Source organism: Ostrinia furnacalis, unplaced genomic scaffold (genome assembly GCF_004193835.3).
Source record: "Ostrinia furnacalis isolate ACB-3 unplaced genomic scaffold, ASM419383v2 OfSCF2491, whole genome shotgun sequence".
Taxonomy (NCBI): Eukaryota; Metazoa; Arthropoda; class Insecta; order Lepidoptera; family Crambidae; genus Ostrinia; species Ostrinia furnacalis.
The window spans coordinates 659375-677300 of NW_021132730.1; the positions used below are offsets into that span (position 1 = coordinate 659375).

At 37.7% G+C, this 17926-nt stretch overlaps 1 protein-coding gene across 2 annotated transcripts in view; it reads right to left on the bottom strand.

Moving 5' to 3' along the window:
• LOC114355713 (serine/threonine-protein phosphatase 2A regulatory subunit B'' subunit delta) overlaps positions 1-14634 on the bottom strand; it is a 165928-nt gene extending 151294 nt beyond the window's left edge. For both annotated transcript variants that reach the window (XM_028308684.1, XM_028308685.1), the window contains exon 1: positions 13472-14634. In XM_028308684.1, coding sequence (XP_028164485.1) covers positions 13472-14356 — 885 coding nt within the window. In that variant the 5' untranslated portion in view covers positions 14357-14634. The remainder of the gene's footprint in view (positions 1-13471) is intronic.
• Between the last annotated feature and the right edge of the window lie 3292 nt (positions 14635-17926).

A 17926-nucleotide genomic window follows, 5' to 3' on the forward strand; every position in this document is an offset into this window, starting at 1 on the left:
TTAGTTGTTAAGACAATTTTATTATGTAACCATAATGTCTATTTAAAGGTCAATAAATTAATACATAAGCGGAATGCAGGCCGCTGACAATCGTTGATTATGGAACTTATTGGGGGAGGCCTATGTTCAGCAGTGGACGTCCTATGGCTAAACGTCCTATGATGAAATTACAACAAAAGTGTAATAGGACGAATGACATGTTTAATCCTATCCATTAATCCTATTCAAAGACTAATATTGTAAGGATGGCAGATGGATAGATGTTTGTTACTCTTTTACGTTCAAACCAATAACAATTTAGTTGAATCTTGGAAGAAAGTGAGTTTGAGACCCACGAAAAAACATAGGATAGTTTTATCCCGGATCATCAAAATGGATGCGGGTAAAGCCGAAGGTAGTAGAACAATATAATCAGAATCTGATATGCGCATATGGGTCACAGATACGGATCAAACAGCCGTTATCAACCTATCGACTGTTGACAAGATAATGAAGTAATTGATCGTGCTATTAATTGATATTATTAAAGCACAAAACATTGTAATTTTGTGTATAAATCAAGCATAGGTAATCTTCATACTGAATTTCAGCATGTATTTATAAAAGCTCAATGTTACAAATAACACAACATAATATTTAATATTATTTAGTTACTAATGACTGGTCAACGTCCAACGACAGTTCTTTGTGCTACCAGTGGCCGCATATTTCATCAAAATAATTATTGGTATTGTAAAATAATTTCACAATAACATTAAATAATATGTTTTTTTCATTAGAATTACATAAGTACATACCAATTATTGCAATAAATAGAAGTAACGGTTTGCTTACCTGAAACAAAACAATTAAAAATATATTAGTAAAAATGTATGATGATTAAGATTTCATTATGATCGATGTCTATTTAGTATATTTTGTTTTCATTTGATTTATACTACCAGTTATACTACAATATACATTTCTATTATTCCAACAGCCGTTTTATAAAAATGCAGTAAATAAAGGCCGCAAAAAAATTTAAACGCGCATGTCAATCAAGAATTAAAATGTAATTAATTTATTAGTGAGATAACATAAGCACAGGGTTACCACCTCACTAGTCAAACGATTTATAAAGACATGGAAAAGTTTTGAAACCTGTTTCTGCTTACATAGAGCCCAAGTATTTATTCATAGAGAGGTGGATACAGGACTAACGGTCCAGAGATTTTAAGTTTTCTGTCCTTCGAAAGACAGTCATCATTTCTGCCTATGCCTGCATTAAATCCAGCAACTACTATTTTCTTGAGGTCGTCGGTCCATTATGCTAGAGATTTATGGATACTTTTTCTCCGTTCTAAAACCCATTCACTCTTCCTTTCATGCTCTGCCAAGGAACACTATGATAAATATGAATGTACCTTTCGTATTCGCACGACATACGATTAAATGTTCTAAGTATTACATCTGATATAAAATGATTAAGCACTTCCCCTTGTAAAAATGCCTAATTAGATGAAACAGATAAGCGCCGACAACCCTGCACAAGTGATAGATTATGTCATACGTAATACAAACGCGCCGTAACGTTTATCTCGCCATCTCGGGTATCAACTATCAGGCACAAACAAATTATACTTTCACCGCTCTCTAAACTTTATCACGGCATTCGATGGGGCGAGCGCTCGGTGCGAACAGGGGAGTGTAGCGGATATAGAGACCTATCTTAGAAAAATTTGGGAGTTTTCATATAAAAACTGATCCCACCAAAAACATTTTCACGTAAAATATTGCCAAGACGAGACCATAATGGTTTGCACCGAAAAACTGAACTGAAAAGCAATATGTAGAGCCAAACTTCTAACTCCACTCACCCTAACTTCACCAACTCTTCTCTTTAGTAAAAATTGTTAAAAAAATATATTTATGTTTTGATATTTTAGGGATAGGTTTTGACCGAGTTCTAAGCTTGACCTCTGGGTCAAGCTACCTCCAACAGCTGTTTGATTCACCCCTTATGGGATACCCTTTATAATCACTTCTAGCAAAATTCTAGCGTAAAACTACGAACTATTCTCACCTCTCGTTCCCACCGCTGCACTGCAACTCCTGTGTTGCCAGGATCTACAATCCACGTATCTAGCGTAGAAATGAACTCTTTCTTCCATCTAACATAGATGTTCCCTGCCAAAGATTTCTAGTTCATGTAACTCTTTATCGTTTCCGCCAGCTCGCGTGCGCCATGCGACGGCCGACCTTGGTCCTGCGCTAACAACTTCAAATCTACTTTTATTGCCCGACTATCGCAGGACAAGTTCTGTTCTATCGCCCTTCGAGGCGCGCCTACCACGGATTTATGGCGCGAAACTGGTCGAGAACTAAATACTAACGGTAGACCTAACTGTCTTGGGACTGCTTGCGAGGTATCGGGTAAATATTTCATGCCTACTTTAATATTTATGATGCGAAGATTGGGTGAAGCCCATGCTTGATAATGTGATCGATTGAATTTAAATATTTGACTTATGTAAATGTCTTGAGTATAAATTCATGATTGGGTGTTATTTCATACGAGTATACAAACACAAACATATTAGTTAGACATAATTATTGTTCAAATCTCAAAAGTTTCGTTCTTGTGTGTTCGAATGTGTGTAGTAGCGGTAGAGCAAGCTTTATATTGCCTACATTTAGAATTTTAATTTGAGTCAAGTCAATAAATGCGAGTCACAGTTTCTAAGACGGTTTACTTCTTTCTCCCGAAATAGAAGAATAGAAGGTATTAATGCTTATGGCTAAGAAACGAAGGGTTCTTGTTTACTGGAGCCTAAATTAAGATCTTAGTTTAGCCTCTCACATATCGTATTCTCGTATGGGTGGACCCATAAGTAATGTTTAATCCATAAGGTTAAGCCGTCGGTCTCATCGGTCGAATCCCAAAGGGTAGAGTCATTTATAATTTGGCGCTTTTGGACGTGTCTGAGAAAGCTGAAATTTTGATCATCAAGCACTTGAATTAATTATCATTTTGTACACAAGAGGTACTAATGGTCCGGAAGAAAGAAAAGGGTTTTAAGTAGTAGTACCCTTTCGACGAATAAGACGACGATATAGGTATGGATGAAGGTCTGAAATAAATTATTTTATTTTTACTATTTATAGGTAGGTACATAAGGTGGCTCAAGATCTGAGAACCGAAGTCCGAACTCAGTTATCAGCTACTGTATGCTATTTACTTTATTCTTCATTGTTCAATCTAGAAGAAGAGCTGAGCGTCCTACGCTTTGCTAAACGTGATCTCCACATCTAAACTCGAGAACGTTTACTCCACCTCTCATCAGTTCTGCGATAAGACCAATGAAACTAAATCTTATTGTATCTAATTTATCCAGTCCACTATTGTTACTTTGTAGGCTAGTTCCACAAATGTGAAACTAAACGCTAATATCCGTTCGCGCTGAGATAAAAAGCATTTCTCTTAACCTCACGCGCATGCGAACGTAATTGTTCTTCTTGTCTCGCTCTAGATAATTACATAACACTTCACGTCCCAATTACGCGGTTGTGAAGCCGCAAATCGCAAGAATCTAGACAAAAAAGAGCAGACACACTTTTGTGCGAAAATTAACAGCTGATTCGACTGCTGCTGTAGACAATGTGTGCTCCGAAGCGATGATTCCGTTCCCTTTTGTATGAAGAATGTTTATAATAGCTACTTAGTGCGAGAAAGAGGAAAGGTGTATTTTATAATGATTTAGCATTTTTTCTAAGCACATTATCTTCTTCTACCAGTTCAACAAAATGAACGAAAAAAAGCTCTAAATTACTTTCAAAAAGACCTGTATTAAATTCCGTAGTCTCTATTTCAACATTTAATTTTATTTAGTCGCCGTACAAGTTTTACAAAGCAGGCATGATCGCACTTCCAAATTTAGTTATCCAATCAAACTTACAGGCGCAGATGTAAGTAACTGCATTACGTGTTGCATAACGTTTTGTAAACTACCGGCACTAATGTCCGAATGTGGGTTAATCACTTGAATTTAACAACTGTATAAATTTTAATAGAGATAAATGTTTAATACCTAGTATTTATAATCGTAATTTTATGTATTAAGACATTAATTGCATCGTTAATTTATATTGTCCGCATCAATTCTAGTTACAAAAGAGTTTACTTGCAGTCGACACCACAACAACCTAACAACATTACGAGTACAAAAATTTAATTACTTAATTTTGGAATTTAAATAAAATAAACTGAGACCAAAACCTAATAAACCTAAACCTAATAGGAACTATCTGGGATCGTACATCACTGTTTTGTACATAAACTTTAAAGCAAAAGAGTGCGTGTTAAAAACGCGTAAGTGCAACCGGACTTTTCTCTTTTTACTACGATGATGTGATCGATTGTTTCCGAGTAATTTGTCTACCGCTTCCTACCGATATGTGGGTGATACTGCTTGGAGGCCGGCTTCCTGAACCAGCGCTTACATTAAGAACACACCTCACTTGGACGCTTAACGACCTGATGATGCCTATAGCTTTGAATGTTACTATTGACATCACCCATGGAGCATGACTCATGTAATGATTAGAGAGTTAGATTGTAAACGAGGCGTGTTCCCGAGTTTAAATTACATGATCTGTAGACCAATTCAATCTGCAATAAAACATAATGACTGGAGTGGTGAGATGGTTTTTAAATTGGGCAGTCTAGAATGAATAAGACCAAACAGTTACAACCTACAACTGCCCTTAACTAATTTAGACAAAAGAATCACAGCATAAATTAAACTGTTTTTTTTTTTACTCGTCTCCGTTTTTTACTGGTGGCCAGTGACTTTTGAAAAAAACTACGGAATCACCAGCAGCCTCCTAGTGAGATATGGCTCTATCATTATAGATTGCGTTCTGTATTCAGCTTTTGACACCTTATAAGGCGGGGCGTACACCGACGAAACAAGTTTTAAAACCGAAATAAACGAAAGTAATAAAGCTTCACCTTGAAGGGATAGAGGGAAGGATTCGGGCTGTCAGCGAACGTGACGAATGTAGCGTTCCGTGAAACCACTTTGGGCGTAAGATGCTTAAACTAGTGATAAATGTGCGTGTCATTGCTTATGATTTTATAACCGAATGGAAAATTCCAAAAATATGCAAGTTAATTTGCGAAATCTGTTACTGACTAAGAAAGTTGATGATTAAAATATTTAATTGCATAATCGATACTATGTTGATCCTTCTGCTTGATCATCACTATTTCCGAAATTAGAAACCATGATCATGTAAAATAGGTTCATCATCTCTTATTTTTAAATCATGCAGCCGACTGGTCTGCTTGTTTATTTTCTTTATTCTCTTATTTTTTGTTTATAACAATCGCGTTTGAGTTTGAAATAAAATCATTGCTGATTCATTGAATCAGATACACTTTCTGGACTGTCTTCGGGTGCATTCGGCGGTGGTCGGGCGCGATCGGGCCGCTGGGCGATAGCCAACCCATTCCCGTCGTTCCGTCCAGTTTAAATTTGGAACACTATTTTTTTCTGTGCTCGTAGTAGATAGTCCGAGGTGAACAATCTCTTTCGAAATTTATGCTGGCCAGTGATCATAATGTTTCATCGACACGCATCTTTGGTAAAGAATTAAACCGTGATTTATGAAAATTATATACACGAACTTGCGATGTAGTTGCTTTTTACCTGTTTTCGTTTACGGCGAGCGTGGCAAGGCTCAATTAATTAATACAAATTAAATTAAGTGTCAGTTAAAACAGAGTCTTTTTCCATCCATATAACTACCAGATTTTTGTAAGTAAGAAGATTGAGACCATGGTAGGAAGGCTAGATACATGGTATTAGTTAGAACACATAATATACAAATGATTAGAACTACTCTACAAAAAGGAAAAACCTCCCCTTTCAAAGTTCAGGATGTAGAGTGCCTATGCTACGACATTAAAACAGTGTTTTAGGCTTTCATTAGCATATTATTATCCTTCCATAGTATCGGTTCATCAACAGTCTTTTGTTTTCTTCCCAAAGACCGTAGTTACTACCACTTCTTAAGGTTAGCCAGCAACTAATTTCAGCACAATTAGTCATTTTAATGACGTTAAAATCCGACTGTCAGAGAGCCTTTAAATAAATCTTCATTTAGCACGGGTCGATGACATGCTACGAATTCTCTTTGCAAACGAAAGTATACAATGCGCTCAGAATCAAACATAAATACGTTTACTTTACAGAGAATCTGATGAATAAATCCAAGTTACAACTGATATACCGAAATCTGTCCCAGTTTGGGTTGAACTGGATTGACGCCCGCAGTGAGATGAGCATAAATAATAGATGAACTATGCGCTTAAGTTCGATCCGTGCTTACCATACATCAATTCGGCAGCACGTCTCGTGTCTGATTGTCACGGGAGTGCCGATCATGCTTCATACGGTATAGCGGTGTTATTTGCATATCAAATGCGCTTTGATGCTGGTAACATTACCCTTTACACTTATGGTAGGTATGTATTGTTTATACAAGAAATATGTAAACTCTGTTTTCTGATAACACTGGTCAACAAAATTTTGTAACAAGAAAGGTGCTTGCTAATTTTAAATTACATACCTACCCTCAATTTATTCCCATATTTATTTTGATTCCATCAGGTCTAGTTTTCATGTTACAGCTACTACCCACAAAATTAAAAATTAACCGTTTTTGTTTCACTTTCGCATTCAGAGAAATTGTTTATTTGAAGAGCGTAGTGTTTTGTTCTGTTTTTAGAGTTAAGTGATTCTTAAATAATGTTATGAAAGTGAAAAATGATCCTGACAAGTTTTTTTTTTACATATGTGATGACGTTACTTTCAAAACTCAGCGAAGGAATTTGACACCATTAGTAACTAAGTTATTGAACAGTATTTTGGCTTTTCCATCGGACAACAAGACAAAGTGAGGGATCCACACATCTGTTGTGTTACATGTGTAGGTCTTTTCACTGGATGGACGAAAAGATCCCGATCTATGCCTTATGCAATCCCTATGATTTGGGTGGAACCAACGAATCACTCATCTGATTGTTATTTTAAAACAGGTATTACAATTATAACAAAAAGTTAAATTAAGTATCCTGACCTGCCTTCAGCTAAAAGGCCGATCCCTCATAGTGAAGATCTACCAGTAGTCCGGTACCAGAACCACCTCAAACTAGCGATCTGGCCGTTACGCCAAAAATCGAAAAAGACACATTGGATCCTGACTTTGAGGGCATATTTGTTGGCCCTCAATTGATGAAAGATTATATATTTAAAGTAATGCTTAGTAATTTAGAAAAATCATCTTGGGAATCTTTCATGAAAGTAATTTCCAATTTTCTAGGAAATCACCGATCAAGTGACTATAAATGTATTATTGCGGAGCTTTATCTACTTAAAAGGCTTTGGCCTGTAATGTGTCATTGAAAATACATTTTTTTCATTCACATTTAGACTTCTTCCCTGAAAATTTGGGCGCCATTAGCGATGAACACGGTGAAAGATTCTATCAAGACTTCTACCATAGAAAAACGATATCAAAGCAAGTGGACCCCACGAATGTTAGCGGATTACAGTTGAACATTAAAACGAGACATTCCTGAAGCAAAATACAGACGAAAATCATAAAAAGAAATTCATATTATTAATGTTGCAATAAATAGAAATAACTTCTTTTTGTTGATAAAAATTAAAAATTTCTAAAATGTTATAAAATGGTATTACAAAAAAACTATTCGTATTTAAATCATTTAAATTGTATTTCTAGTATCCTTATCCTTGTCCTAATCATAACCAGACAAAAGTTTTCATGTTACATGCAAAAGTTGTTTTTTTGTTGACTAGTGTAATGGTTATGTAGATTTTAATTTAAGTAGATTTTGTAGATTTCAATTTGATAAATAGCAACTTCTACTTCTTCTGTAAAATATACGTAACCTATTACAACTGAATTTTCAAGCTCTATTAGCATTTAGCTAGAAGCGTCGATGTTCGTATTTTGCTTCAGGATATCGCTGAAAATTTTCATTTTACAAAGCTTTTAACTGCATTAGACGTAACACATTTTTATTCATCTTTGCTAGGTACACGTTATAAGTTAACTGTTTTGCATTGTTAATTTTCCTGTCCATTGAAATTTTCCTCTTGTAATAAAGTTTTTTTAACAAAGTATCGTCATTGTCCTCTGCAACAACAAATGAAACCTGCTCAAAAACACACCTCAGAACATTTTTCATACCTTTAACTTTGTTAACGTTACGTTTTATTAAATCACGCCGTACAACTTCAGAAAACATATTCGAAATAGGCCGTAGCACGAAGAGAAATGATCCACTTAAGTACCATTACCATGCTACGTGCGAAAATATTTTTGAGCTCTGTCGGCATCCATCAGCAACCCAATATCAACACGTTACAAGGCTTGTATGAAAAACAAATATTTTACAATTTGATACACCGATTAAACAGTACAAATGAATCTCTATTCACTATTGATATGATAGTACTATTTTGTTTTAATTTTCTTTTTATTGTATTTACTCTAAACACTGATTTAGTCTATATTTTTGAGGAGGAGCCTGACTCTCTTTACACAGAAATTTACAGAAAAACTTTTACGAGAGCAGCACACATTTTGCAATTTAAAGGTGTTTATTAATAAAAATATTTTCATATTTTCAGTGCTCATCGAACTAATTTTGCCCCCAATGGAATTTGAACCCACAGATTCTAAGCAAATTGTCATCAAAATATTTTGTTTCACATAAATTTCTTTGGACACCGCTGAGATCTCGTGACCCGATTAAATTTAGCGTAACAATTCTCTGGGTGTTGCGGCCTCCATTTCTTTATCAAGGCCGTCCAGAAAGAATCCGACCAATTCACTAACTCTTGACTCAACTAACGACATTCATTTACCTTCCTATTTTGAATTATTTCAAAACACAGTATCAAACCTACAGTAATTTTTTCTCAACTCTACGTGGTTACATATTCTCTGACGTCAACTGTCCAATAATGATAGTTGTTCTATCAAGAACAGTTGGTGGACCAAATATCATCCTTGAGTAGAGGATGAGCTGTAATTCAGAAACCGGGCCTAAGAAGTACCTAAAGTTATTGATGAAGTATTTAAGTCAAATAAGCACCAAAAATAAAAAAGGCAAGGCAATAAGTACTCTATTTGACCATTGGAAGATCGGACACTTTCCGGACAGTCTTTCAGCTAACAGCCCACCTGATGCCACGTGACTGGCATACTCGAGCGCATCCTGCCCGCGATGTATGATGCTACCAGCGTAAAATGTACTGTTACAGCGTCAATGCCCAGGAGAATCATTGATCCAGTTATACATCTTAAAAATACAAAGATGTACCAGACCACTACTGGAAAGTCGGATACTTTTCGAACAGGCCACTCAGCCCACCTGATACCACATCACCACGTGACCGGCATACTCGGGCGCATCCTGCCACTCGCGATGTATGATGCTACCGGCGTACAGTGTACTGTTACAGCCACAGCGTCATTGTCCAGGAGGATAAGCATTCGTGGATATTATATTTCGGGATTACTTACTTATGCCAGTCACAATTTAAAGCGAACTGATTGTCTGATTATGCACGATGAGACTAAAAGAAAGAGCTAAAATGGTAAATTCGATGTTAGGCGCCAAAGAAGATAATTAATCAGATAGAGTCGTGTTAGACGCCAATTATTATGGTAATGAATACGGGACATCAAGGACTGTGTCAGCAACTGTAATAGGTTCAATACGTCCAATATTGCAAAAAAAAATATAGCCAAGTGAGTTCAAGTGACTAGTTAACATAAAATCTGACATTTTTTTTTATGTGACAGGAGGACATCAGAATTTGTAGTCCCCGTTTTGTTATTATTTTTGCTAAAAGAGCAAAAAGGAGCTATTCGGCTAAAATAAATAAAAACTAATACCATCCATATAGCAAAGGAAAAGCGTCCAAGAACTTCAGGAAATAAGACAATTGTTACCACAAATAATAAAGCCAAGGAAAATATCCAAAAAGTTCAGGAAATAAGACATTAACAATATCCCAAATAAAAAAGTTTAAGATCATTTCTTTGCTATGGCTACAGCTGTTATTCGTAAACAAAAATGGACTCAATTATACTACAAAAAACCTACAATATCTTCGCTAACTTTTATCCACGTGAATTTGAACACGTGAGCGGATCAACACGTGAACATAATTTCTAAACAAAAGTTAAATTAGAAAGACTGTGCCAAGATCGTGCTTTGTTTTAAAAGTTACAATTGCTATTATTTTTCTTCTCGTTTCTTTATATTTGAGTTTTGCTGAATCTCTACAATTTTCGTAAGAATTGAGCTTTTAATATCAGATTAGTATAGCCTACATTGGGAAACATGTATTTCGTTGTTGTTTTAAATCATTGCACCGGTCAACAAAAAAAATGTTTTTTGCGCATGGTTTCTACTTATTATATTCTGATTATATAAGCAAATTTATATAAAAAAGTGCGATTACAAATCGAAAATATTTGCTTTTTAAAGAGTTATAGCGATTTGAATTTTCCATCTTCATAGTAGAATGTCTCTAAAGATGCACGTCACATTCTCATTGGGATATATTTATAGATAATTATGGGGGCTTATTCGCAAGAACAAGGGGCACGCTTTCATCAAAATATAGTGGGATTTGAGAGACGACGTTACCAAGGCCAGTAAACTGAAAGCATGATAGGGTTAGATTTTTATGAGAAAAATCTTCTATGGAACATGACAGGAAATTAGAACTTTTCATTTTTAATAAATATTTGGACTCTATTTTAAATTTTCTCTTGTGAGAATTAATCATTAAAAGAAAAAAAAATTGGCAACAAATTAAATCATCTCTATGTTCATGTTTCATACATTCATTGATATGAATTTTTCTATTTTTTACACATAAAAGCAAATTCAGAACAATTTTTTGTTATTATTGTTATTTCTATGTATTAAAGCAATAAAAATAAGCTATGCATAAACCGTGCGCAAAAATGCTGTAGACAGTTGTTATAGGTTCTTAGTTCATCATCAAAGCAATTTAAACTACATCTTTTACCAACAATATCTATGAAGTTTTAGTTAACCATTTCCTATAAATATATAACATCTCTGACTTACTTTATGCAATAATTATTATTAAAGCTGGGTATAAAATTGACGTACATTCCTATAGTTAAAAATATACATATCGTACTGTAGAGCTCATCTTATTGAATAAGAAACAAAATGTTATTTGTGCGGTAGAATGATTAAACACAAGTAAAAATAAACCATTATATTTAGCGTTAACACAATTTATTAGCAAATAGAGGGAAAAACCACAACCGCGATGCACTTTTTGTACCTAATTGAACAATAAAGTCAATTGAAGGACCTTTTACACAAATTAATACGGATCGTTATTTTGGTTATTGAATTGTTTACGATTATAATGTATTTTTGGTTTAATTTTGTTTTTAAATTATTATTTATTACTTTCGCCAATTGGAGCTCTAGCTGTACCAATACTGTATTGATTCATTTGGCTTTCGAAATAAATACTGATTTATAATATAAGTAAGTATTATATATATTACTTGTATTAATCTTAATTTAGGTGCTACTTCGAAGGTTGCATGTGCATGTAAAAATAAAACAAAACTTATATTTAACAAAGTAACCAATCAGTATGATTTTTAATTATTTTTCTACCGCGCGCGGCGTAACCACAATCATAGACTGCACCAAAATAAAAATAAACGTTATTGTACAACAGACTATAAAAATGCAATTCTAAGGCTGAGTAGCACCACCTAACTTTAGCGGTAATTATAACGATAACCGGTGTTTTTGCATGGAGTTTGACAGATTTTTTACGTTTGTCAAATTTAAAATGAGATGGTGCAACTCAGCCTAAGTATCAGGATCTAAGATCGTGTGATATCTTTACACAGGTTCACCGTCGCACTATCCCAAAGTTCGTCGGGCGCACGCTCTCGCAACATATTGGCAATCTGACAAAAATGCACCGACCGAACGCCCGTACATCAGACAAACGCACACCCTTTTTACCCTTATGGCAATGCAATACGGCCTAAACGTGCATAGATATTGCAACTCATTGTACGTACTAAATCAGACGCACGGAATCGATACGATCTAAATGGTTCATTGGACTCATTTAGATGCCGGATGAAAAAATGACACATTGTTTCCGTTTTAAACTATTGTTGGTTCCGTATGAAAAATCAGGCAAAGATTATAGTGGGTGTGTGCAACTATTGCATCATAATTCTTTAAGCGAAGTCATTTTTCTACGTGCAATACATAATTTGATCGACTCTATGAAATGAAAAATAAAGTTCCAGTCATCCAAATCTCTATCTACATCCAAAACCTCATGGTTTATGCGCTATGAGTATTCTGAATTAATATTAGATCACTTTTCCTTATGTAATATAAGTACACGAATGGACATTCGTTGACAGAACTCAAGTAATTCATTCTAATAATACTGCAACAAGCGATATGCTAAGTGGTCACCAAGACCATAAAAAACACTATAAAACTCGTCTTCACACCAGTTAGCTTTCGAAAACAGCAATTTATAGAAGTAGAGCATTTTACGAGTAAATTGTATGGGCCATATTTTATTTGTTTGGAAATGAACTTCGTAAGTAAGTGGTAAAAGAAAGTGAAATAAACGGGTAAGGTAGTTGTCTTAACTACATAAGTATTGCGTGTTTTGGTAGAGAAAACTACTGATAAAACGCAAATGTAATTTATTTTAATGCCAAAATTATACAATATTCAGTAATGCCCCGTAATTTTACCAACTACACAAAATGTAGAGACGGAATGAATTGTTTGTAAGTGGTGACCTTAAGTACCGATATGGCTGTGGCTGTGACTGACTGTATCGAAACAGCTGTTCTAGATAATGCCGCGAGTCTGTTCCATTGACACAGCCTATCTTGTGAAAAGGATTCATTTTTATTATGAGAGACATATACCGCACATTGTTTACATAACCTACAGTCGTGTAGAGTCGCGAGATAAGATTGTCAAGAAGAAGACTCACATGGTCGTAAAGTTTATATTTCTAGCCATGTTCACTATTGTCGCTGATGTCACTATGTACTTGAATCATACAAACTAGTCGGCGCACTATACCTACGTCGCTGACGGTATAATGACGATGGGTATAGCCGGCACTTCAGCCAGTGCTAGAGCTCTCGCCGCGTACTGTCTGTGACGCAACGATAAACAACGCACGAATAATAATTACTGTTTGCGGAGTTCATGCCGCTGTTTACAAAGCGCGACATGTCCCCTGCCCTCCAAATATAATTTATGTATAGGCAAAGGTCGCGTTAATAAATGGCGTAGTAGAAATCAAACTGAAGGCCAAGCGGCGTCACCCACCTGTGCTCTGTTGATGACATCGTGGGGTCCTCGCCATGTGGTGGCCGCTGGAGATTTCCTTTTGGCAAGCTCGAGGGTAGCTTCACTGGGGCAGCGTTCGAACATGAGCACGCGCTCGGCCACAGAGCCGCGCGTGAGGAAGGGGCGCACGGGCGTCGCGCCCGCCGCCGACGCGGGCTCGCCGGCGCCGGCGCTGGACGCGCGCCGCGCCCGCGCCTCGAACTTGGAACGAGCTTCCGTCACATGAGAGCCCAGCGACGCTCGTCTCTCCCCGCTCGCACCTGTTGACGGCTTGCGAGCACCAGAATCCAACCTGTCCTGGTATCTGCTCTTAGCATAATCGACTAGTGATATGGGTGGCACCACATCAGGCCTCTCGCCAGACCTTTCGGCGACCACGCCGCCGGTTCGCAGCGCTCGGAGCAATCTCTCCTCCTCTCTAGCAACTTCGAGGCGCATCGCTGCGGGGTCTGCTCTCCTAGCACCTGCGCCGGCGCTCGCGGTCCCGTTCCGCTCCGGGACCAGGTCAGGCGGCAGCATCACCTCTATGGTGTCTTCCTCGGGCTCGGACCATTGCTCCCGCGGCGGCTCGGGGCGCTGCTCCCGCCGCGCGTCGGGGCGCTGCTCCCGGACTATCTCGGGCCGCAGCTCGCGCCTTATGTCCGGCCTCTGCTTTATTTCGGGCTTCGGCTCCGGCCTCGGTTTGGTCCGGAGATCGCCCAGCTTGAGGCCGGGCGTGGGCCTGCACGAGAGTATCTCCGTGGGTGCGAGGCCGCGCGCTTTCCAAGTCTGGTAGATGGCTTCGGCATGGTCCGAAATCTGTTTGGCGATAGCGGCGATGTCCTCCTCGCCGGTGTCTATCTCGCGGCGGGCCGTCGCCGCCATGGCCGGGCCGCTTCAGGAGGCGCGCGCACGGCTGCGGCGGCTTCAGGGGCACGCCAGACGCCCCATGTACACTCACAGCTGACAACACAAAGCACTCGTGGGCACTGATAACTGAGGTAACACAGGCACTGGTGGGGGTTTGATTCTGTCGGAGCACTGGGAACAGCTGGTGTGCGGCGAGCGCGAGCGAGTATAAACAAAGGCGGCGTTTTCGCGCGTGGTGCGGCGTGGGACGGCGCGAGACGACAGGCCGGCGGCGGCTCCTCGCGCGGACTGCGGCGCCGCCCGCCGCCGCCGCCGCGCCACCCGGCCCTCCCGACCCGTGGGCCGGTGGGCCGGTGGGCCGGTGGGCGCTCCTCTCCCGAACGCGACGCACTCCTTTATCATTGAATGTACATTATTGTCCAACGATTACGATTTCAAGAATTTTACAATGAGTACCAAATTAACGTAGGCAACCTGTATTGTACGGAAAATATGTTGAAACAAATAATGATGATTGTTTATGTTATAGAACGATCATGCAGCCGACTGAAAAACAAACGGAAGTGTATGCCGGCCTTGATTTCAGGCGAGTTGGGCGGAATGCATACTGGGCGGCGAGTTTCGGAGCAGTGACAAGGATAGATAGAGTTGTCGAATGTGTATCACAAGAATGGCACGCACCGGGACTCGCAATTTGTTTACAATGTTTCTTACTTTGGTCGTCGTTGCATTTGCTCAAATAATGCCAAATCTTTTGTCGTTTTTCTTTTGTCGCTATGCTCTAGCCAACAGATTAGATAATTTTGGGCAATTCCAAATACGGGGTTCAGTTTTTGAATATTTAGATAACCTTAAGAGGTCTATCCGGTGGTGATAAATAAATAACTAATAAGGCCTTTGTCCAGCAGTGGACGTCATTTGGCTGAAAACGATATAAAGTTTCCGTGAGATAAACTGAAGTAACATAATGAATGTTGTCAAATCACACTCTACTTGAGAGCCTATAGAAGCCTATTGAAGCCTTAATTTTAGCACTTTTTTTATAGAGATTTTTATTTTCTACATGTTTTTGAAGACGTATTCTTATAGCTTTCTCTTGAATCAATTGAAACCGTATTAAATCCAATTCGTAGTTTAAAGATGTGGCAGACAGACGAAACAACCTTGTTTTATACTATGTAAAGATGTAGAGCTTTTAAGTAGCTATATTTTTTCATGTTTATTAGATGATCAGCTACGCCCCGTTAACATTATGTATAGCCGTTTAATTTTACACTAAAAACACGTACCAAAGGATGCAGTGTCGTTGTAAACTAAAAATTTACACGTGCGGAGCCGCAGTAAAAGGCTAGTTTATAAATAAACATTAAACATAGTAAGTCTGCCAGTCGGCGCACGCGCACACAAATAGCGCCGCGCTCCCCTACACCACACTTGCTCTTTTTGTGATCGCACACCGTATAATATTAAGCTAAAAAAAGACGCTTCCGTCTCCGCGGAAAGTTTTATTTGTTCATCCTTTATACATAGCTTTATACCGCGACTAAACCTGAATAACTCATGGTTTCTGCAGAATACCAGTAGCCGTAACGTGCTCCAGTGTATGTTATGGCCTCATACTGAGCAGAGACCAATTTGGTGCAACAATTTTATTATTTTTGTTCTGTATGTTTATTTGTATCATTCTATTTTAGTACCAAATAAATATTTTTTCTTTCTTTCTTTACAAATTGAAGGAAAACATTTTTCAACAAGTAGAGTGTAGACCAGTCATCATCTTTTCTTCTTCATCATCATTATTCTTGAGGGCAGGTTCAATGAGACGGTGGGCGGGAGCTTGCATCGTGCGGTCCACACAGCTTATGACCTCAGTCTGTGGAGGAACACTATCTGTGGTCGCGATCCCCATCAGTGAGGGACCGAGGAAGAAAAAGAAGATAAGGATACAAATATACAATCCAATAAAATTCCAAATCAAATATAGAAATACTACCAAAAAATTTTGCAAATAGCAACGCTTGGTTTCTCGAAGACAGTTCGAGGTAGGGACGCGTGGGTGATGGGAAACTGTATTTTGTTATAGCTTCCAGTACCTATAGTTATTTTTATTAAAGATCTTAGAAATTATTTCCAATGATATGGTAGAGCTTCTAAGCTTCACTCACACTAACGCCCTGAGATTTAATCTTAGCGTTCTTGCATCTTTGCAGCGAGCCATGCAAAAAAGACGATGGAGCAACTTTTTATAGTTTACGTATTTATAAAGACATTGTCTAGACATCCTATGTTTTTTTACAAAAGATTACCATGAACATGCAATAAAATCTGAAAAAACATATTACATTGTTGTTGTAATTACATAGTGTCTTTAAAGTATCACGTTTAGTTCCAAACTTAACACGAAAACGAAATTGAAATAATACGGATTTGCACATAGATTTAGAAAGAAAGAAAGAAAGAAAGAAAGAAAAAATGTTTATTCAGTATCATCGACAATACACTTGCAATACTTAACATTATTTAATGAGAAGGTAATTACAATGATACTGAAAAGGTATCCACTCAGCATGGTGTCGTAGCATCTCAGTAGATAATGCCACGACGCTGGTCTTCCGTGGACATAAAGGTATGTCGATAAACACGAAACAACTAATTTTGTGCAGTTTTACATAAAACAAATGTATTATGTTAACAGCAGATTGACTCTGCATATTCATTAAATACCATGTAAATAACACCCGTATTCACAAACGATGCTTGGTTAAGTGAAGCAGCAAATCGAACGCACAGCGTTGAATAGAGCTCTATGATTGGTTCATGTGTGACCCTGTGCGTCCACGCGCACTGTGAGACCTCATAGTAATGTTTGTGAATACGGGCGTAACTCTACCATTTGTTATGTTACATTACATGATTTACAGTATCAATACAACCTCAGATCATAGGATACAATGATCAAGAAAAATATAAACTTGCGAGCAAAAATGAAACGTTCGATCAAAGACTAATATTCGTATTGTTTAATCACGTTGTAACAACAATGCTATTATAATCATCTCGAATGATCCAATCGTCACGGTTCCGCGAACCGTACGTTACTCGATCCCTCCAAAGCAATGACTGGAAAAACCGTAGTTAGAAATGTTAATCAACAACAGTGTTACAGAATACGTAAACCTCTTTGAAAGCAGAAGTTTGAGCCTTGGAAACCAGTGTCCGGAGTATACCATTTTTAAAGCAGAAGTTTGGGCCTTGGGAGTTTCCAAGGCTCATGCTTTACCTAGTTAGGTATTGGCGTTTTCCTAGTTAATTTTTCTTGTCTGCTTTATTCTCAACTTATTTGAAGCGTTCTTGTACATCTGCACCTAAATAGTCTTAGATTGCTTCTCCATTATTATTTTTCTATAAATTGAAAGATTTCCCCAATGCATTCGCTTTTATTAAGGCTTTTATTTATTCATTCCAATTTGACTTTTTATTGTATCACAGATAATATAATTGTATTAAGACTAAAGATAAGCCCACTACTCTACTACTCTCATCAATATGAAACGTAGATAATTAATACCCAAAATATAACTTTAA